The following is a 24,560-nucleotide window of genomic DNA, read 5'->3' as shown; positions in this document are numbered from 1 at the left end:
GGTGGGTTACCTCTAGAAATGGGTCTTTAGTCACCGATTCTGGGGTTTTATGATAATTAATTTCTACCCATGGGAAGCTGTTGGCAATTTTTTTCACAACACACAGGTTATGATTATAAACATATTAAGTATTATACACACAACACAGTATAACTTGCAAGCTTTTTAGACTATCATATATGTATGCATAATCCCCATGCAGACAGGAATCACACATCTGTAGCATTGTAATATGTTGCTACGTGCCTGTGTGCCTACATTTCCATGAGTTTGGAATAATTTAGTCACAGCATGGTTTGGCTTGGAAGGGACCTTCAAGATAATTGAAGGCCATGGGCAGGGACACTTTCCACTATCCCAGGCTGCTCCAGGCCCTGTCCAACCTGGCCTTGGACACTTCCAGAGATCCAGGGGCAGTCACAGCTGCTCTGGGCACCCTGTGCTGGAGCCTCTGCACCCTCACATGGAACAATTTCTTTCTAATATCTAAGCTAACCCTGCCCTCTTTCAGTTTGAAACCATTCCCCATTTTTCTGTCACTATCTACCCCTTCTCCCTCCTTTTTCTTAAGCCCCCATAAGCCTTCTCTTCCCAGCTGAGCAGCCCCAGATTCATTATTTAAGGTCTCAAATAACATCAACATACTGTCAAGAAAGAGCCTAAGGACATGTTTAACCCAGGAAGCATTACTTGAAAGTAGAACTCAAACTCTGTTGCCCTTTCCATGAAGAACCAGCAGCCACCATCGTGGAGAGGCTGAAGGACGTCGCCACGTACGAAGGAGAAGACGCGGTGTTCGAGTGCAGGCTGTCCCGGGAAACGGCTCAGGGTGCCCAGTGGTTCCTGGGGGATGTTCCCCTGCAATCCAACGAAATGAATGAGATCAGAGTGCAAGGCACACGCCACAGTTTGATCCTGAGGAAGGTGACCCTGGAAGACTGTGGGTCCATCAGTTTCAAAGTGGGGCAGCATTCATCAGCAGCACAGCTGAAGGTGGAAGGTGAGCAGCCTCCCAGGAAGAGGGGTTGGGCAGGTACTGGCAGGTGCTGCTTTGACTTCTGGAGAGGTGTATTTGGGATTAGGGACCTTGGGAATTTTGGGAGATTCTGCTGATCTAATTTAGCAATATAGAGAGGTACGTCTGAGCCAGTCATTCCAATAGTTTTTATTCTACATGGAAAAAAGATTAATATTAACATCCCTTGATGTTGCTATAATAATTAATATTAACATCCTTTGATGTTATTTGATATAATTAATATTAACATCCTTTGATGTTATTTAATATAATAAATAACATTAACATCCTTTGAAGACCATCCAACTAAACGGATTGATCATGTGTCAGAATCAATGCTGAAGAGTGTCAAGAATATGCTCTGGACTAATCTCCTACTTACGATGCTTTCAGATCATATTTGCAAAAAAAAAAAAAGCCTGAAAGCTCTGAAAAACCTTTCTTTTAAGATACAAAGAACGATTTTTGAAAGATGGCCCATGCCAACGCCTTGTGTTGTTTGTTCCTCTTCGATCTGGTTCCCAATGTAACCACAGACACCCAGCTCTGCCCGGGGGGTGATGCTGGGTGAGGATGCTGCAGCAGTGCTGCTCCCCTCTCCCCACAGCTGCCCCGGTCACCTTTGTGAAGGCACTGCACAACCTGGAGCTGCAGGAGGGGGGCACTGCCCACCTGTCCTGCGAGGTGTCCAAGCCTGATGTCCCTGTGGAGTGGAAGAAGGGCACGTCCGTGATCCACTCCAGCCACAAGTGCAGCATCCAGCAGGAGGGGAAGGTGCACACGCTGGTTATCCGCGACCTGAACCGCGCCGACTCCGGGGAATACAGCTGCCACACGGCTGCTGGCAAGACCACGGCCAGACTGGAGGTCAAAGGTATGGGTTCCTCTCTGCCCAGCAGTGGTGCAAGGAGGGAACATCAACTTTCAGGGCTCTGTACTACAAGAGAGACATTGATCAGTGGAGCAAGTGCAGCAGAATCCACCAAGTTTGTCAGGGGGCTGGAGCGTGTGAAGTACATGGACAAACTCTGTTGTGATAGGGCAGGGGGTGATGGTTTTAAACAAAAAAGTGGGACAATTTAAATTAGATATAAGAAGGATATTTTTTACAATGAGGATGGTGGTGATGGCCTGGCACAGGATGCCCAGAGAAGCTGTGGCTGCCCCAGGATCCCTGTAAATGTCCAAGGCCAGGCTGGATGGTGCTTGGAGCAACCTGGGATAGTGAAAGTTGCTCCTGACTGTGGCAGGGTTTGGAAAAAGATGATAGTACCTTCTAATTTAAACTCTTCTGGGATCTAAGTATACGCAGAGGCAAGGGCAGCTGTGTTTGATAATGCGGGAAGAGAAAGTGGAAGGGAGACCTCATCGCTCTCTGCAGCTTCATAGCGGAGATCTACAGAGGAGAGAGACACAGAACTTTCCTGGAGGGCTCAGTAAAAGGATGACAGGCAGCAAGTGCAAGCTGCAGTGAGAGAAATCCAGATTAGGAAAATCCCAACTTTTAACATGAAGTGGGTCAGACATTAGAACTGAGACTGAGAGGAGTGGAGGAATCTCCATCCATGGGGTCCTCCAGAGGTCCCTTCAAGCCTTAATTATTCTGTAATTCATCTCTGGCTGCAAGACCTGAAGCCTTGGATTGTAACCCCAGATTTATATATTCTATATATATTCTATATATATTCTAATATTCTAATATAATCTACATATATTATTCTACATATTAATATTTTATATAATATATAAATTATATTTTTAATATTATTTTATTATACTAGTCTACATGTTCTGTATATTCTCTATTCTAATATATTCTATATATTCTAATTTTCTGATGTGGTCTATATAGTGTAAAATTATATATTAATATGTATTATATATATATACATGTATATATATTTTATATATATTTCTATGTTCTTTGAGTGATTTTATCTCATTCTATGATTTTATTTCAAGGATGGGCAGCTAACTGGGCTTCAGTAATAGTTACTGAACTTAGCTAGGAATTCTTTGTGAAAAGAAATCTGGGATATGGGGAGAGAAATTAGCTCACATAGAAATCAAATTTTTCTTGCTGGTTAACTCCCCTTCCTCCTCCTCCTCCTCCTCCTCTGTCTAGGTTTGACTTGGAAGCTCCTAGGGAAACCCAGCCAGAATTGACCATGAACTTCATGAACAGCTCTATCCACACCTTAACAAATAAAACATTCCTCTGTTATCTGTTTTTGCCTCATCCATTTTTTCCCCCCTTTCCAGGCCTGCCTGTGCTGTTCAAGCAGTGGCTGAAGAATGAGGAGGTGGAGGAAGGGCGCACGGCCGTGCTGCGCTGTGAGCTCACGCAGCCCCACGCGCGCCTGGAGTGGCGGAAAGGGGACACGGTGCTGCAGCCCGGGGACAAGTACGAGATCCGCCAGGAGGGGACACGAGCCGAGCTCCTCATCTACGAGGCTGAGGCTCAGGATGCTGGAGAATACACCTGTGACTCAGGGGATCAACAAACCACGGCTTCGCTGCAGGTCAAAGGTAGGGCAAGGCTTGTTTGGGGGCAGAGAAGGCCTGGATGTGTCCATCCTTCACAGGGGGGGATCCTGGAATCATCCAGGCCAGGCTGGATGGGGCCCTGCGAGACCTGGTCTAGTGCAAGGTTCCCTGCTCATGGCAGGGGGTTGGAACTGGATCTTTAAGACCCTTTCCAACCCAAACCATTCTCTGATTTAGTTGGAAAAAGATCTCTGATATCACTGAGTCCAACCATTAACTCAACTCTCCCAAGTCCACCACTAAACCATGTCCCCAAGTGCCACATCTGCATGGAAATTTTGTTGCTGAGTTATCGCTGACACTCTGTGAAATCAAACTGGAGTATTTCACCATGCCTAGGACAAGTCCATTTTAAACTGATCCATTGTATCTCTTAGTGCCTGAGCAGCCCATGGATTGTGGCTCTTTGCCTTTCTTAGTGGCTGTGTTTTTGGATTTTATAGTTTTAATCATTTTGTATTAAAAATGCTATGGTTTTGGATTTTACAGTTTTATTAATTTTGTGCTTAGAATTCTATATCTTTTAGATTAGATGACACTTGTAGATTGTGGTTTTAGTCACCATAACTAACTCCTGCTCAGAGCATGTGGTTTCAGAGATTAAACACCCAAAATCTCATGTGCCAGCTGAGGGAACTGTGGTTTTTTAACCTGGAGAAAAGGAGGTTTGGGGAAGATGCTATCACTCTCTGCAACTACTGACAGGAGGTTGTAGTGAGGTAAAGGTTGGTCTATTTTCACCAGTAACAAGCAATAGGATGAGAGGAAGCGCCCTCAAGTTGCACCAGGGGGGTTTAGATTTGATATTAAGAAACAATTCTTCACTGAAAGGGGTGGCCAGGCATTGGCACAGACTGCCCAGAGAAGCAGTGGAGTCACCATCCCTGGAGATATTTAAAAGATGTGTAGATGTGACACTTGGGGATGCCATTCAGTGATGGATTTGGCTGTCCTGGGTTAGTGGCTGGACTTGATCCTACAGGTCTTTTCCAACCTAAAGGGTTCTGACTCCCATTGTTGTGATTGGTGGCGTTGTGCTCTATGTGCTTGCACTGAGAATGGTCAGTATGGCCATGTGGAGACCTTCAGAGGCCCTGTGACCTCTGGCAACCCTTTATGGAGCAGCACTGGACACCTCTGCAGTATCAGCAGCTGATTCCTTGAGTGGCCAGCAGGCAAATTGTGGTTGAGAAAGAGGGGAACAGCCCAGCTGGAGAAATTACAAGCAGGTTTCTCACCTCTGAGTGCTGTCACTGATGCAGTTGCTTCTCCACCACAGTACTGCCAGTGCTGTTTAACAAAGAGCTGAAAAACGTAGAGACTGAAGAAGGGGGAACGGCAGTTTTGCACTGTGAGATCTCCAAGCCCGACGCTCCCGTTGAGTGGAGGAAAGGAGGGGTGGTCATTCAGCCCAGTGACAAGTACGAGGTGCAGCTGAAGGGCAGCGTAGCTGAGCTGATCATCCATGGTGTAGAGCCTGATGACTGTGGGGATTATACCTGCAGCACTGGATACGAGATCACCACAGGGTCTGTGTATGTGCAAGGTAAGGTGGTGAAACACGGTGGAAATGCTTTTCTGCCTGGATTTCTTACTCCAAAATCTTTGACAGTAGCTGGCCAAACAGCAGAAAGTCCATTCATTTCTTTCCTGGTGCCAGTGAAGATATAAACACTCATCTCCAGGCTGGGGTTCAACCCATATTTTTAAGTTAAACTAGTTTAAAGTACTGAACGTACTGTGTTTCAGAACAGATGGTGGTACTGCTGAAAAACTTGGAGCAGTGGTTGCAAAAAATCCTGAAATTCTTGTTACAACTGATTGCAGCTTCTATTGTTGTTGATAATCTTATTACTCCTTTAAAGCACCCAAGTGAACATTTAAATCTTTAAGTACCTCTCTGCCTCATACAACTTCTGCAGATGGCTGCAACACCCAGGAGAGCCAGGCATGACCTGGGCAAGGAGTGGAGTTTCCCCACAGAGAAATGATCTTTGCAGATACTCACACTGCTCCTACAAGCAGCTGGAGGCATGGAGGGTGGTTTCTAACCCTCTTCAAGAAAGTATTAGATCTTTTTTTCCTTGGAAAAGCACTACAAGTTTAACTCTCGTGGAGTTGCCCTTGGGCTTGGGTTAGTCCTGCAGGGAGCGGCTCGTGCGTGTTTGTTTTTTGTTTTCCTTTGGCACCTTCTCTTGCTCTGTCGTGCAGAAGAAGCAGCAGAGATAGTGTCTGGTTTAAGGAACACAGATGTCTTTGTGGGCGAGTCAGCCACGTTCTCCTGCGAGCTCTCGCACCCGGGCGTGAAGAACGTGCAGTGGTGGCTGGATGGGACCCCCCTTCACAACAACCTGGTGACTGAAATCTCTGAGCAGGACGGCAGGATCCACACTTTAACCCTAAATGACGTGGCGTGCCATGACTCGGGCACTGTCACCTTCAGAGCTGGGTCCCTTATTTCTTCAGCTAAATTATTAGTCAAAGGTATTTCCTTGTTAGCAAGAAACACGCGGCCACCTCTGGACTTGCTCCATGTGCTGGTGCTTCTGCCTTCCAGGCTACCCTTACTAAATCCCTTCACGGTTCTCCTGTGCCCTGAAACCCTCCCACTCTGCAAGTCACCCACTCTCACCCCAGAATTCTTCTGGGTACAGCCACGCTGATTTTTGCAGTGGTTCAGGTGAGGGAGGGTTGCAGGCTCAGGGCTGCTGCTTTCACTTGATGTCAAAGAAGAGATGAACATAAACATCTGTGGTAGCGCCTGACTTTATATCCCCACTTCAGTTTTTTTTTCACAATACCACAAAATCTTGCAGAGGTGGTAATTCCCAAAATTACCACTGTGCTGCTCCACAGCTGGGCTACTGGTGCTGGGCTCAGCATGTTCCCAGGACAGGATTTTGTGCTGTTCCTGGAAACCAACAGGTGTGTGACATTCCAGTGACACAGAGACAAAATGTGCCTCTCTTTTGAAAGCTCATCCCTGCACTGGCAAATCTTTCTGGTCTGTTGAATAAATATTTTTCCCATTTGGTAAGGGTAGCCAAAAGCTGCAAATAACACTGAGCTCCAGACTTGATAAAGCAAGCTCCTTCCCACCCAGTCCTTTTATAGCCATGGGGAAGATCTGTTATTTTTCAGGCAAAATTAAGGCTTATGCCCTGCTTGGAAAAAGGGACATATATGGAGATATAAAGGCTTAAAAGATCTATATTCAAATGCACTCCTGTGTTATAACTGGGCTATAACAAGAATGATCCACAATATGGAATTGTAGTCAGTGGTTGATGTCTCCTTCTCTGCATCGTGTGTCTCTTGTACATTCAGGAAATTTGGTTCTCTGCAAAGATAAAATGCAAAATCACTTCTTCATGATATAGAATGATGCAGTGACAACACAGTGCACAGACCCTATGAGTCCTGTGCCAGTTTGCATCCATTTTCAGAGGCACAACCAGGTTCTGAGCTCTCCAGACAAAGAATTCCAGTGGGCCTAGAACATAAATTAAAATAAGTAATTGTTAATGTAAATGCCTTGTTAGGTGTTCTGCTCAGTGAATGAAAGGGCTCCTGAGAAATTTCCATTTCATGTAATCACAGCATCATTGATTTTGGAAGAAATCTCTGGAGATCATCCAGTCCAACCCACAGCTGGTGCAGTTACACACATGTATGTGGATATTTTGTGCTTCCATGAAGCCAAGATTCCTGAATTGCAAATCTGAATCTCAGTAGCAGTGTTCTTTAACTGGCTTGGGATAACCCCAGTTACACTGTGCTCAGTAACACTTGATTTCTTACAAAAGTGAAAGACTTGTAAAATTCCAACCATCCTTGTATTGACAATTTTGTACACTTTATTTTGTCCAGAAATTTAAACATAAATCTTTGGAATATATTTCAGTCTATCAAGCCATCCATGGCTTGCTCTTCATCGAGGAGCAAGTTGACTTTGTTCCATGCGCCTCCTTCTCCCAGTTTTAGGCATGGTGGTAATTGGATTTATTCTGTAAAAAGTGAGATCTCAACTTTTCATGCTGGGCCTTCACAACATCATTGCCCTACAACTGAATTCATTCCACGCCTGGAGTGATGGTTCACAGAGGATGGGGGGAGAATGGAAAAGGGTGAAGGAGCTGCTGCTGTTTTGTAGCTCCTCTGGGCAGGTGAGAATTGCGGGTTCTGGGGCACACGTTGGCTCCTAAGTCCCAGAGAGCTCCTGCACAGGTGAACAGGGCCACCAGAGTCCTTGCCCTGGCCAACAGCAAGGGGACAGTGGAACCAAGACCTTCTCCGGTACCACAGGTGATATTTGCTGTGAGCAACACATTTCTACATCTTGTGGAAGGGGATGGGGCTGTGCTCCCCAGCTGCACAGATACCTGCTTGTTTCTTCAGTCAGCAAAACATCTCCAAGATCGCCCATGGAGTCCTCCTCTCTATAAAGACACTTGACAGACACTCAGAGTGGCCAGGGAACCTTAGTGAGTGGGATCAAGCCTTGCAACAAGTTTCCAAATGATATTTGCAAAGCCCTCCTTGCTCCCCAAGGTCTGCCAGGAGCATCCCAAACCCTCAACTTGCTGCAGCATTTTCAAGAGGAGCAATCCAGACAGAGATCCTGTGTGGGTTATTCCAGCTGGCTCGTGAGCAGTACAACTACTTGAAGAGTAAGGACATCATAGAATCTCTGAATATCCTGAGGTGGAACAGTTCCTCAAGGATCATCGTGTCCAGCTCCTGAAGTTCTCTGACTGCTTTCTCTTATTGCCATCTGTTTATGTCCCTTTGTAGCCCTATCATTTTTTTTTTTTTTTAAGTTGACATAATTCTGCTGAGAATGATGTTTCAGAGAGACTTCCATTTTCAGACTGCATTGAGATTTTTTTCCTTTTGACCTGCATATTGCGTTGTAGATGGATGGTCCAGTCTGACATCTCAGGAGGGACTCTTAGGTGCTTTGGATGCTCACAGTATTTTAGGTCAGATATATCTACTGTGCCTTACAGCTGCCTCACAAGAAGCAGATCTAGTGTTTTAAAAGTGCTTAAAAGCAGCCTCATGGACCTCACCTTCTTCAGAGGAGCTGCATATCCAGCTCCTCTCAGCATTTCCTGGCCTCCCAGTCTGAGATGTCAATGGTTTATGATCTTTAGATACAATACTGTAAAAGAAATCCTATTGTTTTTCTCCAAACAATTTGTCTGCTGCAGAGGAACGTAAGAATAATCAAAATAATATTCATCTGCTTCTGTGTAGTGCCCTTTTTTTTGTCACAGTTGTCCTGGATATTTGCTCCTCACGTGACTTCTGACAGCCAAGAACACCCCAGGACAAGAATGAGTGTCTGTGTTTGAGGACTGTGTTTCTTTCTGATGAGTAGTTATATTTTAGTCACACAAGGAGCTCTCAGTAGAGTTTGTGGTGTTTTCCCATTGCTCTGTGAGGTTGAGAGTTGCAGGGAACCACTCACTGCAGTCCTCTGCATCACATTCTGCTTCACATTTGGGAAGCAGAAGCGTTTCACATCCAGTGCTTCACAGCCTGGAAGATCTCAGAAACACTGAAACACTAAGCCAGCAGTCCAAATTCAGGACTCTCCCAGCACAAGCCTTAATTCCTGGTGGCCCATTTCCCAGTGTAACAGTCATGTTCTAATGCACCAGCCTGGCTTCCATCCTGCTTGATGCTGACACAGGCACGGACTAAACTGCTAATCCCCAGCGTGCCCAGCAGCTCCCTGCTTACACTGTCACTCTGCTTGCTCCCCACGGGCTCTGTGCTTGGCAAAATCCCTCCAAGGGGTGATTTCCATGGGGATCCACTAATGCATGTCCTTCCTGACGTGTTGGTTAACAGATCCCACCATTGAAGTGGTCAGTCCCATGCAGGACATAACAGTTGATGAAGATGGCCCAGCAGAGTTCATATGCCAATATTCTAGGCCAGTGCACGCCATCTGGAAGAAAAATGATCAGGAAATACATGCAGATGGGCAGCGAGTGATTATCGATCAGGACTGGAATGTGAGCATGCTAAAAATTAACCCCACGGTCCCAGAAGACACTGGCATCTATTCTTGTGAAGCTGAAGGCATTAAAGTGATGGCTACACTTGATGTTCAAGGTGAGGTCTTCCAGCCAGAGAGGAAGACTACCATGGGTTCCAAATAAAAGAGGTAGAAAAGTCATGGCAAGGCTTTGCAATAAGGGACACATCAGATACCTGCTCTTGGTGTTCACTCCAGTACTGAAAATGAGGATAAAAATAGTTGAGGGATAATGGGAATTGAAGATGAAACTGCAGCACTATCATATTTCTAATTAACACTCATTACACCACTTAGCCATTCCACCTCTTCTGCAGTGAGCTGGAATGTTGGTGTGATGGGATGTGTCCTGCTGAATTGTTGTAAAATCACAGGTTGGTATTACTGGGGAAAAGGAATAATATGAATATTATTTTGCTGTTAAAGAGCACTTTTTACGATGTGACATAAAACCAGTAACTAATGGATTGTGTGGAATTACATTTTATTTTGCTGAGCAAAGGATCTTGGTAATTTATCTATTTCAAACAGTGATCCCTCAGGAATTACCTCCTCACTCAGCACTCAAATTTATGGAGAGTCTGAGGAGCAATATATACAAAAATTAACAAAAAGTTAGGATTTTACATGGAAATTTCTTATTTTTTCTGCTGCATATAGAATTCCTGGGTTTGGTTACCGAGTGAATTGGTGTGATCAGCAACAGCAGGTTCTGATTTCTGAATATTTTTGGCTATTTTGCCTTCTTGCTTGAGTGGAGCTGGTTGTTAGTGCCAAGGAACAGCGTGTTATTTATTTTAATGTTTTCTACGTCAATAAACACTTTCCAGTGTAGGGATTTAAAAAGATAGTAATGAACATCAACAATCTAAAACAACAATCTAAAAGCATCCCAGAGGTGGTAGGGTTAGCAATTGGCTGCTTTCCATAATTAGGGAAATCAGCACTTCCAAAGCACACAGATAAATAAATTGGGTTGTTCTAACAAAAATTATGCATTCTCCAATTATAAAATTAAGATTTTTTTTTTTTTTTTTGGCATTATAGAAGCCCAGAATAGTTTGGGTTGGAAAAGACCTTAAAGGTCAGGTACTTGCAATCCCCTGCCATGGACAGGGACACCTTCCACTCTCCCAGGTTGCTCCAAGCCCTGTCCAACCTGGCCTTGGGCACTTCCAGGGATGTGGAGACCACACACAACATCTCTGGGCACCTTGTTATTAGTAATAAGTTAATAAATATCTGGTAGCTTGTGCTTTTTTTGGGTATGTTTGTTTGTTTGTTTTTACCATTAAACAAATTGCTCAGTTTGGAGGTTTTTTAACATTTTATTTATTTTTACTAATTTTTTTTATTATTTATTTTTTGCTGAGCACAGTTCTAGATGATCAGTAGAAATCTAAACAGGGATGTCTTGGTTTATAACACAAATCATGCTGATGGTTTTATGGCATTTGTGTAAACTGTGTTTACTCAACTGTGGGTCCCCACCCTTGTGCATGTCATTTGACCCTGTAGCAATGTGAATTATACCCACATTCACCAGCCCACCTTTAATTTGGCACTGAGCTAATTGTTTCTGTCCAGGTGCCAATTGATGCATGACTGGAGTGTGGAGGTTTGTGCATGTCTCTGACCCAGCAACTCACCACACAGCATGGGAAAATAAACATCAATGTCACAGAGCTTTTATAATAATTCAGAAATTTACTATTCAAAGTAATCTTGATAGAGATTTTGACTTTTTGTGTGTTTTCTAGGGGCAGAATTATCTCAGACAGTTGTCACTATAGCTTTGCCAGCCATAATATTCTCTTACATTTGCTTTGCAAGAAAAGTAGTAAGATTTTATCATGAGCTGTCAGTGGATTCACATCTCCCCAGCCATGATGATAATTATGCTGTTTAGGAGATCTTTGGGAAACATTTCCTGTCATAGGACAAAAGGAATTTGTTTATACTTTATCTTCCTGAGATATGCCCTCCTATTGATTATTGGCCTGATTCATACAGATATGACTATTTTTTTCTTTATTTAAAAAAAACAGTCAGGTTTTTGGAGGAAATCTGGGTGAAATGCTGGAGGTTCTCGAGGTTTACCATTGCATTTAAACTGTCTTTAAATCTTTTTACCATAATATTTTGTGAGAGTGTGGTTGCAATCAACAATTAAACCTACGAGCACAGTTTATCACATCCACATTTTTCTGTCAGCTTTGCAGCAATGGGAATCATCCAGTGCTCTGAGGCTTGCTAATATTCAGAGATATATGGACAAATAATTAATAATGTTAATTGTCCTTCTTTTCTAGCCAAGAACAGCATTGTGCAGGGCTTGGAGAACGTGGAGGCTGTGGAAGGAGGGGAAGCCCTGTTTGAGTGTTATCTCTCCAAGCCTGAGACCTACAATTACAACTGGCTGATTGATGATGAACCTGCCAAAACCACAGAGAACACTGAGATGGTTTACTTTGAAAATGGGCTCAGGCATATCCTGCTGCTGAAGAATTTAACTCCCCAGGACAGCTGCAGGGTGACTTTCATGTGCAGCAATGCGGTGACCTCAGCCTTCCTCACAGTGAAAGGTAACTCAGGTGCTTGGGCAGGGGAAATCTGCAATTTCTGGCTGGAAAGGGGAAAGAAGCAAGGAAAATAGGATGAGTAGAAACAAGGAAAAGTTGCATTTGTTGTTTGTCTCTTACCTAAATGTTCTTCCCACACAATAAATCATAGAATCATTCAGCTTGGGAAAGATCTCTGAGATGATCAAGTCCAATCTTTAACCCAAGTCTGCCAAGCCCACCAGTAACCCACAGAATCACAGAATGATTGGGTTGGAGGGGACCTTAAAGATCATCCAGTGCCACCCCTGCCTTGGCAGGGACACTTTCCACTATCCCAGGCTGCTCCAAACCCTGTCCAGCCTGGCCTTGGACACTTCCAGGGACCCAGGGGCAGCCACAGCTGCTCTGGGCACCCTTTGCCAGGGCCTCCCCACCCTCACAGGGATGAATTTCTTCCTAATATCTCATGTAAACCTATTCTCTGTCCATCTGAATCCATTCCCCCTTGTCCTGTCACTCCACGCTCTCGCAAAAAGTCCCATCTTTCTTGTTGGCTCCCTTCACATACTGGAAGGTACAAATTAGATCATCCCAAAGCCTTTTGTTTTCCCTGAAAAACAAAAATCTGAAAAAATCCAATTCTCTCACCCCTAAATGGATGATGCTTTACAATTTCCTCATTTCCTTGTTCTGTAGGACGTGACACAGTTTATAAGCAGCACCACTTGGCACTGAGTTAGCAGCAAATGACTGAGTTGTCATGATTTTGACGAGTTTGATTGTCTTTATAGGCACTTCAGGACTTAAGAGAGGAGGGTTTTATCGGCAGCAATATTATCTCAGTATCTTTTTGCTTCATGCTATTGCTGGAGACCCCAGTGGGGTCCAGAACACCTTTCTGTACAAGAAACTAAGACTACAAAAGCAGAAATTGGTCCCCACTCACAGGTTAGATGGGGCTTGGAGCAACCTGATCTGGTAGAAAGTGTCCCTGCCCAAGGCAGGGGTGCAACAAGACGAGTTTTAAAGTCCCTCCCAAACCCTCTGTGATTCCAAACCTTCTGTTCTAGCAACATACATAAACCTTTTAATGATCTCCTTGCTCTCCAAGGCCTGGCTGTTCAGAGCTTCAGCACAAATATTTACAAAATCCCTTGATTGTTTCTGTAACTGAGGGCTTGATCACTGATTTTAATCTACAGGGTGGCGCCTGCAGTTCTTGCAGCCCCTCACGGATGTGGAAGTGTCTCTGGGGCAAAAAGCAACATTTAGCTGTGTCCTGAGTGAAGCTGTGCCAGTTAACGAAGTGGCCTGGTACAGTAATGACACAGAGATCCAGTCGGGTGAGGACTGGGAGGTACAAGCAGATGGAAACAAATACAAACTCATTCTGAAAAAAGCCCAACTGCATCATTCTGGAGAGGTGACCTTTGCTTCCAGGGAGGCCATTTCATCAGCCAAGCTTTCTGTGATAGGTAAGTGTGTGTTGTTCCAGTCCAGGTACATTCAAAATCTCAGACTTCGAGCTGCAACACTGAATTTCCCAATCTCCATGCTGATTCTTTCCACTTCGCCTCACATATCCCAAAACAGTGTTCTTAGGCTGAGAAGACACTACTGGGATCTTGTTCTCTGACCAGAAGTAATCCACCTCATCAGAAGAAAAATGTGTCAGGCTAGTGATGGTAGAGATGCTCCCCAACTTTCTTTAGCTGCAGTCTTTTGAAAAATGTGACATAAACAAAAATCAGTATTCTCAGAGTTCAACTTCACTCTCAGCAAACATGGACACAGGAGGGAGCTGAGCTAGGGTCCATGTGGAAAAATGATCCAGGACAGCAGAGGAATCTTTGAAACCTGCTAATCAGCCCAGGTGCAGGGCAAGCAGTTCTCCAGGTTAATGAGTAGCATGTTAAAACTTTCAGGTTGGGACAGCCATGAAGCACACACCTTCTGCTCCAGAGACACAAGAGTTAATAGTTAAGTAGGGAAGATGATAATTCCCTAATTCCCTCGTGGAGCAGGTTGGATAATGACATATGAGTGTCCATTTCAGCAGCCAGGATCTGGCTCCTTCCTGCAGTGGGACAAGTGGGTCACCCAACAGTGGTCACACAGCACCATCCCAGTGATGGTTATGAGATAATTAAGTGTATTTTAGCTGTAGCTGAGATGTTAAAGAGTCACTGATGGACCATCTATACTTTAAATTACTACAACCAGTCTCTGTCTAATGATTTCTGAGACAAGGGATCTCTGTTACATATTCCAGTCATTTCCACCACAATTAAAAGAACAAAAAAAAGTTTGATGGATTTAAATCAGCTTTTTCTAATTTTGGGTACTTATATTTAATGAACTTCAAAATAAAAACATAATGCTCTTCCTGTTGACAGATTTTTCTGTATGAAATTTGGCTGACAAAAGAGAAAAGATTTTATGTTGTTCTGTGGTGTCCAGAGTTAAAGAACTGGCTGTTGAACATATTTGCCTTTAGTTCTTTGGATTGTTATATCATGGCAGGTCATTTACATTGTCATTGTCTTGAACTCAAGACTGAAAGGACTATTTCCATCTTTAAGGCCAAAGTGTAATGTAAACAAGGGACATTTTCCAGTGTACTGAGTGTAGGGATTGGAATTAGATGACCTTCAAGGTCCCAACCCGGACCATTCTATGATCATGGACAGCAGGACACCAGGTCATTTCCATCATACATTTATTTGTTTGTTTTTGCCTGATGCTGTGACAGATACTGCAATTACACAGAAGTGGAGTGACTCTTTATTAAAATATTTGAGTTATTTTTTTAGTCACATAATAACTTGATTTTAATTAAGGCCAGATCTAAAATAAACACAAGGCTCAAATGTGCTTGAAATTTTCAGTTAAATTCCTTGAAAATGTGGACAGTGTAGGGTTATCTTTATTTTGGTGGGACAAAGACAATACAAGACGTTAATTATATGAGGTGAGAGCTGGAAAATGAATGTTTGTCACTGGCAGCATAAATCAGGGCAGACAAGGATAAATCAGTGGTGTGCTGAAACTCGTGGTTGTGACTTCATGATGACTTCATGCTCAACTTTACAACAAGGAGAATACTCAGTCCATTGCCCTTCCTTCCTCGTGGATTGTAGCAGGCTCTTGGGTGTTTTAGGACAAAGTGTTATTGCTCACATGGTACATCACGAGACCTCTGTTGTGCCCCCAGCCCTCCCCGAGCCCCCCGAAGAGCCAGAAGTTCTCAGTCAGAGCAGCCACTCTGTCACTCTGTCTTGGCACAAACCGCTGGGTGACGGCGGCCAGGACATCCTGGGCTACAAGGTGGAGAGGAAAATCGCGGGCGTTGGCTGGCAGTCCTGCAGCGAGGGCCTCATCCAGAACACGGAGCTCACCGTGGATGGCCTGGCTCCGGGGGAACCCTACAGATTCCGAGTGTCAGCCGTAAATAAAGCTGGGGCCAGCGAGGCGGTGCACTTCCCCCAGATGGTGCGGTTAGGTGAGGATGGACACAGGCTCCAGGGAGGACTGCAAGCTCCTGCAGACCCTCCAATTGCATGGCATGCCTGCTTCACCCATTCCAGGTGTCTCCCAGGGCAATATCTTTCAGTGCCTGGCTGCCAACACAACAGAGGAGGAAGAGCTTGGGATAAAAAAGTCCTGGGCTGCTGTGAACAAAACCTGCTGTGTTTTTAGCACTCAGCACTGATTTCTTCCAAACTGCATCCAGCTGTCTTGCAGCCTGCACTGCATCATCCTTGTGCTGGCTCACCACCATGGGTTTCTTGCACTGCATCCATGTGTTGGCCGGTCACCATGAGTGTCTTTTTTGGTGGAGTTAGGATGGAATGAGTGAAAAAGGGCATGCTGGAATGTGTTTGGGGTAACCAAGACCGTGACCATGGGTGGGCAGTGTTGTCTTCACCCATCTTTCTCCTTTTTTATGTTTTTCATGCATCTTTTTCAAGAATCTCCACAAAGAAATGGTGGAGGATGCAGTTCCTTTGCTGTGATGGTGAAACTTTGGAAGCTACAGTGGGATGGGGAGTCTTTCTCTCAGTCTTTCTTTCCTTGCAACTCTTTCCCTGGTATCACTCATCTAAATTCCTCAAAATGAGTATAGTGATTAAAAAAATGCTCTTTTGCTTGAGGTTAAGGCACACAGTGACATTTTTTTGCAACAATAACTGCTTGCCAGTGCTGGACCCTGATGAACAAACCCAAGGCATTTGGGGCACAATCCCCTCACCCTGTTGAAATTTGCAGAGAGGAAGGTAACCTTGAGGGATGTGCTGCTTTTTGGGAACCCAGCGCTGTCTTTTACAAGCCAGTCAACATCTCTGAGCTTAACGTGTTTTTCTTTGAGTTATCATGGTTGTACAAAGAGCATTCTGTTGGTTGACCCCCTTCCAAAGTAAAGAAGATGCAGAGAATTTTTGGTTATAAATTATATATGCCTTTTGATAATTTTTACTCTTCCTAAGGTAGCATAAATATATATATCTTTTTTTTTTATTTCAAGGCAGAGATGAATGCCACTTCGAATAAACTCTTTTCATTTTATTTATGGTTTCTTTTTTTGTCTCACATACAACTCCTTCGCTTCTAAACATTTAAGATCTAGAAATCTGTAGAACTTCCTTTATACTGGTGATGGGTAGATGAAGACCAGCAAAGAAACAGGAATGTGGAAAATGTAACCCATTCTGCATGTATATGTTTAGATGCAGCTAGTTTAAACACTGGGAGAGCTTGGAAAGTTGTTTTGATATTATCTTTGGATGTCCACACTTTGGATGCAGCCAGTCTTTTAATTATTTCTTTTTCCTATGGTTGTCTACAACAGCTGAAAAATCTGTAAATGATGGGTGGGGTGCTTGGATATTTTATGGAGTGGAGTGCCTTAAAACCAGATGATAATCTGTTCTTTGTGTTAATTCACTTTATTTTTTGTAATTGCAGAGCCTCCAGTTACAGTCACCCAACCTTTGGTGGGAGGATCTGTCTCAGAAGGGGGAGTGGCTCGCCTGGAGTGCACACTGTCAAGTAAAACCCAGGAGAAAGTGACTTGGTTCAAGGGAAAAGAACAAATAAAAGCTGGAGGGAAGTACGAGATCCTGTCTGATGGAACGAAGCAGATACTCATTATCCATGGATTTAAACCTGAGGATCAGGACAGCTACACCTGCATGGCTTCTCCAGAAGTCAAATCTGTTGCCAGCCTGTGTCTTGAAGGTATGGAGAGTGCATTGCTGGGGTGTTAAATCAGGTCTGGTATGGACATCCAGGGGCATCTCCACAGCTGGGACTGGAATTAATTTTCTTTTACAACCTATCATAACAATCCAAAAGGAATTGTTATTTTCCTGTTTGGCACTGTCCAGTATGTTCCTGCATTCCAAACAGTTTTGGGCTGCCTAGATTAGAGTTTCTGGGGACACATATTTAAAGTGTGACATTATTGTCTCTACATGAATTTTTGGTGCCTTTTGAGATGCTTTAGGGTATTCTGTGAATATTCCAGACAACCTGGAGCATCTCAAAAGGGACTGGGCAACATGTAGAGCCGTGTGAGTGTGAACCACACACCTTCAGACTTAGGCACATCCAACCAGGCAGGTGTGTCCATGTGAGATGGGAGTCTCAGCTTCCAGGACAGCCACTGGAGATCTGTTCAGGTCAGACAGGGAAGCCCTGTATTTCTGGGAGATAGGATGAGCCTGGATAGCTTTCCAGGCTCCACAGGCAATCTTAACCACCAGTCCATCAACTGCAACATTAAAAAGGGCAGAAATCTATTTATTGGGTTCAAATGTGCAAGGAATAAAAAACACCCTGTTGTTTGGTAATGTTTTAAGTGTGTGCATAGAATCACAGGACTGTTGAGGTTGGACACATCTTTCTGAAAGTGGTGTGGTCCATCCTCCTCCTCAAAGCGTGGTCAGCTAGGACAAGTTCACCAGGATCAGATTAATTTCCCAGAGAGGGTGTGAAGTCTCTTTCTCTGGAGATATTTAAAATCTATCTGGATGATGAATAATGTGATCTAGGAGACTGTGCTTGAGCAGGGAGGTTGAACTAGATGATATCCAACCTTCCAACCTTCCCCATCCTGTGACTCCATAAATTCCCATTTTGTTCTCAATATCATGCTTAGTTAAATGCCACTGAGGTTCTCCTGTAGGATGTTTCCATGTGCTTTATCAAAACTCAGATATTTAACTTCTCATCTGTTTAATTCCCTGCAGTTCCCACAGTGTCGATGCTGAAGGAGATTGCCAGGGAACCTCCCCCTGTCAGCCGGGCTGAGGAGCTGGTGGATGGACACATCCAGCCCAGCCTGCCCCCTGAAGCTGCCCAGGAGGGAGATCTTCACCTCCTGTGGGAAGCCCTGGCCAAGAAACGCCGTATGAGCCGGGAGCCCACCTTGGATTCCATCAGCGAGGTGCCTGAGGAGGATGAGAAGCTTCAGAAGCTGAGGAAGGAGGAAGCAGAGATGTCTCACTACTACTCAGAGGAGTACTCCACGTGTGACGAGCTGGCCCGGACAGGAGAGGCAGATTTCTCTTTCACAAGCTCTGATGATGAGTCTAGAGCTGGGACTCCTTCCCTAGTAAACTACCTCAAGAAAGCTGGGAAGAAGACCATCAGTGTTACCAGCAAGGTTCAGTCCACCTCCACAGAAAAATTATGGAAACAGTGGGAGACATCCACTGTGGAGACCACTGTGGCCACCACGGCTGCTCAGCCAGCTGAACCAGAGCTTCCAGATTTAAATGATCCCTCCATGAACAAGGCAGCTGTGAAGATCCAAGCTGCTTTCAAAGGCTACAAAGTCAGAAAAGAGATCAAGCAGCAGGAGTGCCCAGTGTTTACTGAGACCTTCAAAGACTTCTCTGGAGAGCCTGGAAGCACCCTGCACCTGGAGTGTGTGGCCCACAGCAAAACCGACATGAACGTCCGGTGGCTGAAGGATGGGAAGGAGCTCTCGGATGGTCGTTACTACCACATAGACAGCTACAGTGACGGCACCTGCTCCTTGATTATCGCTGGCCTGGACAGGAAGGATGCCGGTAAATACACCTGCGAGGCATCCAATAAGTTCGGCAAGGTCTCACACAGCGCAAAGGTGGTGGTTGGCACTCAGGAACCTCAAGTTCTTCCTAAGGAGAAGAGGAGTAAGCAGAGCACTGACAGCGAGACAGAGAGCTCGTCTGGCAGCGAGCTGGACGATGCTTTCCGAAAAGCAGGAAGGAGGCTCCACAGACTCTTCAGGGCCAAGATCTCCACAGAGATCTCTGATGTGGAGGAAGAGCTCTTTGTCAGTGCAGACGAAGGGGACATTGACGTGGTTGACCACCAGACGTACCGTGAGGATGACCAGTACATCTACATCAAGTTTGAAATCATGTCCGAGGCCAAATCAGCAGCCACGCGGTTCAGAGAGATGTTTGGTGCTCTGGGAATTCCCGTGGAGATCAGCATCTTAGAACAAGGCCCAAAAAAAATTGAATTGCGCATTGGGAAGGCATCACCTCCCACATTTGGGAAGTTTGCACCTCCAGTAGCAAGACCTCCACCACCTTTGCTGACTTCTGACTCAGGTAGGGGAAGCAAACCTTGCTTATTCCTTGGAAAAGATGGTAGGAACAGGTGACAATATCATTTTTTCCACTCTTAAGCAATTTAATTTTTTTTTTTTAATTTGGTGCAGAATTTTTTATCAAAGCTTTGCACTTTTAGAAAAAATAATGACTTTCATATTCTTTTTCATTTTGAGAGAGGGGAGGCACATGGGTGGGGGGATTGCAATGTATTGACTTATCTGTGAAGCCCCTTTTCATGCTAGAAATGCCACCTACTACAACGTGACCATAAATACCATGATTATTGTCCTTAAGTGGATTATGTAGGTTTTTAGAATGGTTCTGAGGGAGACAAGACATTTGGCAAGGAGAGGAACAAGGACAATATATAATTGGCAGCTGTGGCATTGCTGTGCTGACAGAATATCTTCATAGTGCTAGGGAGTTTCTTGACTCTTCTAGAGAAAATTAAAAACCTGGAAACCAGAAGTCTGACTAGCAGGGGCCTAAAATATATCTTTAGATTAAAACCAAACTTTTCTTTCTTCTCTCCAACCACCCCAACATTAGCCCCCATGTTCATGACCGAGCTCCAAAACCAAGAGGTCCAGGATGGGTACCCAGTGAGCTTTGACTGCATCGTCATTGGCAAACCCCTGCCCACGGTTCGCTGGTTCAAGGACGGCAAAGCTATTGAAGAAAACGATCACTACATGATCAACGAGGACCAGGAGGGGTGTCACCAGCTGATCATCACCGCCGTGGTCCCCACGGACATGGGCGTCTACCGGTGCCTCGCTGAGAACAGCATGGGGGTGGCTTCAACCAAGGCTGAGCTCCGTGTGGATTGTAAGTCTAAAAATCACTGTAGGAAAACAAGAAAAGGAGTTCCACTGAGACCTATTTTTTTTTTTTTAATTTTTTTTTCCCAAGGAAAGCAACATTTACATTTAAAAGAAAAATGTTTTGGCCACAAAATTTTCACTTTCAAACCTCTTGGGTTCAGCTGGGTTTTGCCAAGTCCACGGCAAGGGTCAGAGCAAAGCTTTTGGGGTCAACAGAGGTGTTTTCCATAATCAAGGGATGTGTGGGATCCTGTTGCAGTACAACATAATTACTGATTTTAGTTCCCTTACTAATTTGAGTAATTTTTACTCAGATTAGTAAGGGAACTAAAATCAGTAAGAACTATTTAAGAAAGAAAAGTAGTTTCAAAACTCAGATTATTCAAGACCTGTCTTTTTCCATTTAACAGTGACCAGCACGGACTATGAGACAGCAGCAGATGCAACAGAGACATCATCTTACTACAGTGCCAAGGAATATATTTCAAGGTAAAATATGGAACTCTGGCTCTAACCTCTGACTCGGTGAGATCAATCTGCGTATTTATGTCAGGGCTGGGTTTGGTGTGTCGTGCAGGGCCAGGTTAATGCCATAAAGGATCATCCAGCCCAGCTGAGATGCAATAACTGCAACAGCTGCACATTTGCCATGGGCAAACTTGCTCTGGAGCCTTCAGGCAAGCTGAGGCATTTCCACAAGGAATCACTCTGTTGCTTTTAAAGTCAGATGGTGCTGAGTCTGTTCTTGCGATGCCAAAACCCACAGACTGAACTTACCTAAAATAGGTCATTCTGATTCCTAACTCTCACCTGGCATCCTGATTTTCTTCTTTCTAATTCCAATTGCTGCTTAGCCGGGAACAGGAGGAATCCACCACTGAGGAAGAGCAGCTGCCCCAGATCTTTGATGAGCTTCATGATATTCATGTGGCACCTGGAGCATCACTGGCTAAATTTCACCTGAAGGTGAAAGGTGAGTGGATCCCACGGTACTGTCAGTTTTCCAGATCTGATATCAGGTTGAAGTGCTGGACAAGGTTTTCCAAGGTGCTCTTCTGCAGCTGTGACCCTGGGCTGAGCACTGAACAGGGACTGTTGGAGCAGACTCAGATTAAGTGCCTCATTTTATGTCCATATATCCAGACATAATGACAGGCACGTGCTTCTGAAAACTGAATTCTGGATTTCTCTGAGCACAGGAGCAACAAGGAATAATGATCTCAACATTATCATTATCACTATTAATAATTATCATTATATATTTCATATATTTATATAACATAAATAACTATATCTAGTATAGTTTATTAGTAATAATCATAATAGTATTAATAAAAATTAAGTCAGTCTCCTTCATTCTCTTCAATAAATGAAGCAGTCATGGACTTGCCTTCCTCCATTTTTACATTGCTCCTGCAATGTAAAAACTGCAAAAACTTCACCCTGGTGTTGACTCTGGTAGGGAGAGGTAGGGGTTTTCTTGCTTTCTCCTGTTGCTGTCTATAAAAATTATGGGAATGTATTTGGCTTCAGCATTTCTCTTTGTGAACATTTCAAATCAGACCTAAGTGCTGATTTTTCAACCTCCAAGGCATTTGCACATGCAGACAACATGGGGAGTGCCAGAAACTGAGGAGACAGGAAAGAATTTTAAGAGACAAATCAAATTTAATGCATTTATAAGCATTCCTAATTGGTGAAACCCTTGAAACAGGAGCCCTGTTAAACCCTTGAAACAGCAGAGGATCTGTCAGTTTGGAGATGCTCCCAAATCAGTTTTGCCAATGAATTTTGTTCTCTGTGTCTGTAACTTCTCCTCACAGGGTACCCTCAGCCTCGTCTCTACTGGTTCAAAAATGGGCAGCCCCTAAAGGCCTCGGATCGTATTCTCAAGACTGACAGGCAGGAATTCCATTCCCTGGAAATCCGAGATGTCACCAAAGCAGATGCTGGCCAGTACTTGATATTTGTCATCAACTCTGCTGGCTCTGCGTATTCCTCAGCCAGGCTGGTAGTCAAAGGTGGGTGTTGCTCTGTTTTGGGCTGTTCCAGAGGCTCTTACCATTTTGTATAGTTTGGTTTCTTTTTTACTGAGGAAAGCTCCCAAGGTAACTCAGGTGAGGTGGGGAAGTCTGTAGGTAAAAGATGATGTTATTTACTCCTGGTTCACCTATAAATTTGCTGTTTAAGAGGATGATGATTCCACTTCTCTGTTGCCTGACTGTTGTCTCATGAGCAGGTATTTTATTCTTGCCCATCCTCATTAACCTTAAAACCTCATTTCATTAAAACTTAGGGACTCTTACAAATCACACCAATATTTCTGTGTAATATCTCCACTGGAGTCACTTTGGGAGCTTTTTTGTACAGCTCCTGGATTGACACTTATTTGTATTTGTCATGTTGTGTTTTCTCTTTGTGTTCCAGATCCCTATGAGAAAGAAGAGCCATCAAAAACAGGTGAGAGAAGCTTCAGCAGGTGAGAACAGAAGCCCCAGGAATTTTTCAGTCTAAACTCACTGTGTTCCATCAATAATGTTATTTCCAGATTCCCATGAGCAGCTAATACCACCAAGATTCCTTGAAAGATTTACAAATAAGAAGGTGAAAAAGGGTGCAAGCATCACATTATCTGTGAAAGTTGAAGGTAAATGAGCAGATACCTCATTTCTCTGAATAACACTTGAAATGTGGAACTTCACAACACATTCTTCTCTCTCTGCCCCTAAGTCATTGTAACCTCATTTCCTGTATCTGAAGTCTGGGATTCCGCTCCCAATTTACATTTCTTATAAAGACACCTCACAGTAAAGCATCCTGTTTTTCTTCACCTCCATTTTTCTGTATGTAAAAATGGGGATGATGACACTTTGTAGTATGATGCATGTTGACCATTAACTGTCTGGTGATTGAAAAATTTGGTTTTATGGAAAGATTTAATATCTCTATGAGCTCTCTATGAGTGTTGTAAAATGGTTTATCCTCCTTTATTGCATATTATGCCTGTTATTGTTGGGAAAGTATCAGAAAATCGATCAAAACAGCATTTTTTTCACAGCAAGGCTCGTATTTTTAAGGCAGGAACACAAATAGGAAGATTAAAGCTTATTGCACCAATTTTCCTCTAGGACATCCACCACCAACAATCACTTGGATGAAAGAAGAGTCTCGAGAAGACATCCTGTGGATCAAACCAGACACTCCTGGCTATAAACTTGCCAGTTCCAACATGCACCACAGCCTGATCCTGTTGGATGTCAAGAAGAAGTACAGTGGAGCTTACACGTGCATTGCCACCAACCAGGCTGGCCAGTCCATCTGCACCGCCAGCCTGGAAGTTGCAGATGGTAAATCTTTGCTGCAGCACAAACACTCTCTCTATATTTCCCTTTTATGCAGTGCCTAAGGGAAAAAAACAAGTGTAACTCTTTAGGAAATTTTCCAATCACACCCCAAAAAATGAGTTTTCTAGAGAGCAGCCATGATTTCACTTGTCTTGCAAATGGTTACACTCTTTACTTCTATTTGCTTCTTTACTTGACTCTGTCTTGTATTAATAGCAGTACCTTTTCTGCATAAACAGAAGGCAAGTCTAAGGAGCAACCAAATTAAAGAAAGGCAATGTTAAGTAACTGGGAAAAGTCACCTTTTCAAAAATTTTTTGGAGTGCTTCACTCTGCTGAGGTATTTTGGATTGTATTAGAGTTATTTGATTTCTGCAGAGCTTTCCAAGGCCTCTTTTAACACAATTAGATGGAGGAAAAACAAATACATACTGGGAACAGGGGCAGAGCTGTGAAGAATTCCATTTTTCTATTATCCTGCCTTGCAGTGTGGAGAAATGGGGCAATTATATATTTTCCATGAACAGGGAGAGAAGGAAACCGTTGCCATCACAGGATTGGGAATATATATCCCAGGTCAGGAGCTGCTGCAGTGCTCCCAGTA

General features: G+C 43.9%; 1 protein-coding gene across 1 annotated transcript in view; it reads left to right on the top strand.

Moving 5' to 3' along the window:
* The window catches only part of OBSCN (obscurin, cytoskeletal calmodulin and titin-interacting RhoGEF), a 181,241-nt gene that overhangs the window by 100,641 nt on the left and 56,040 nt on the right, over positions 1-24,560 (top strand). Inside the window, 18 exon segments of the mRNA XM_088064601.1 lie at positions 731-1,000; positions 1,626-1,892; positions 3,281-3,547; positions 4,845-5,111; positions 5,777-6,049; positions 9,425-9,691; positions 11,927-12,199; positions 13,381-13,653; positions 15,393-15,680; positions 17,144-17,416; positions 18,430-19,785; positions 20,338-20,616; positions 21,023-21,101; positions 21,467-21,585; positions 22,436-22,633; positions 23,040-23,072; positions 23,161-23,259; positions 23,741-23,959. Coding sequence (XP_087920727.1) covers positions 731-1,000; positions 1,626-1,892; positions 3,281-3,547; positions 4,845-5,111; positions 5,777-6,049; positions 9,425-9,691; positions 11,927-12,199; positions 13,381-13,653; positions 15,393-15,680; positions 17,144-17,416; positions 18,430-19,785; positions 20,338-20,616; positions 21,023-21,101; positions 21,467-21,585; positions 22,436-22,633; positions 23,040-23,072; positions 23,161-23,259; positions 23,741-23,959 — 5,100 coding nt within the window.

This window comes from Pseudopodoces humilis, chromosome 1 (assembly GCF_049639895.1).
Source record: "Pseudopodoces humilis isolate 2021_Gansu_Grassland_sample_001 chromosome 1, ASM4963989v1, whole genome shotgun sequence".
NCBI lineage: Eukaryota > Metazoa > Chordata > Aves > Passeriformes > Paridae > Pseudopodoces > Pseudopodoces humilis.
Note: the sequence above shows the minus strand (reverse complement) of the source record. Positions and strands in the feature narration are given on the sequence as shown.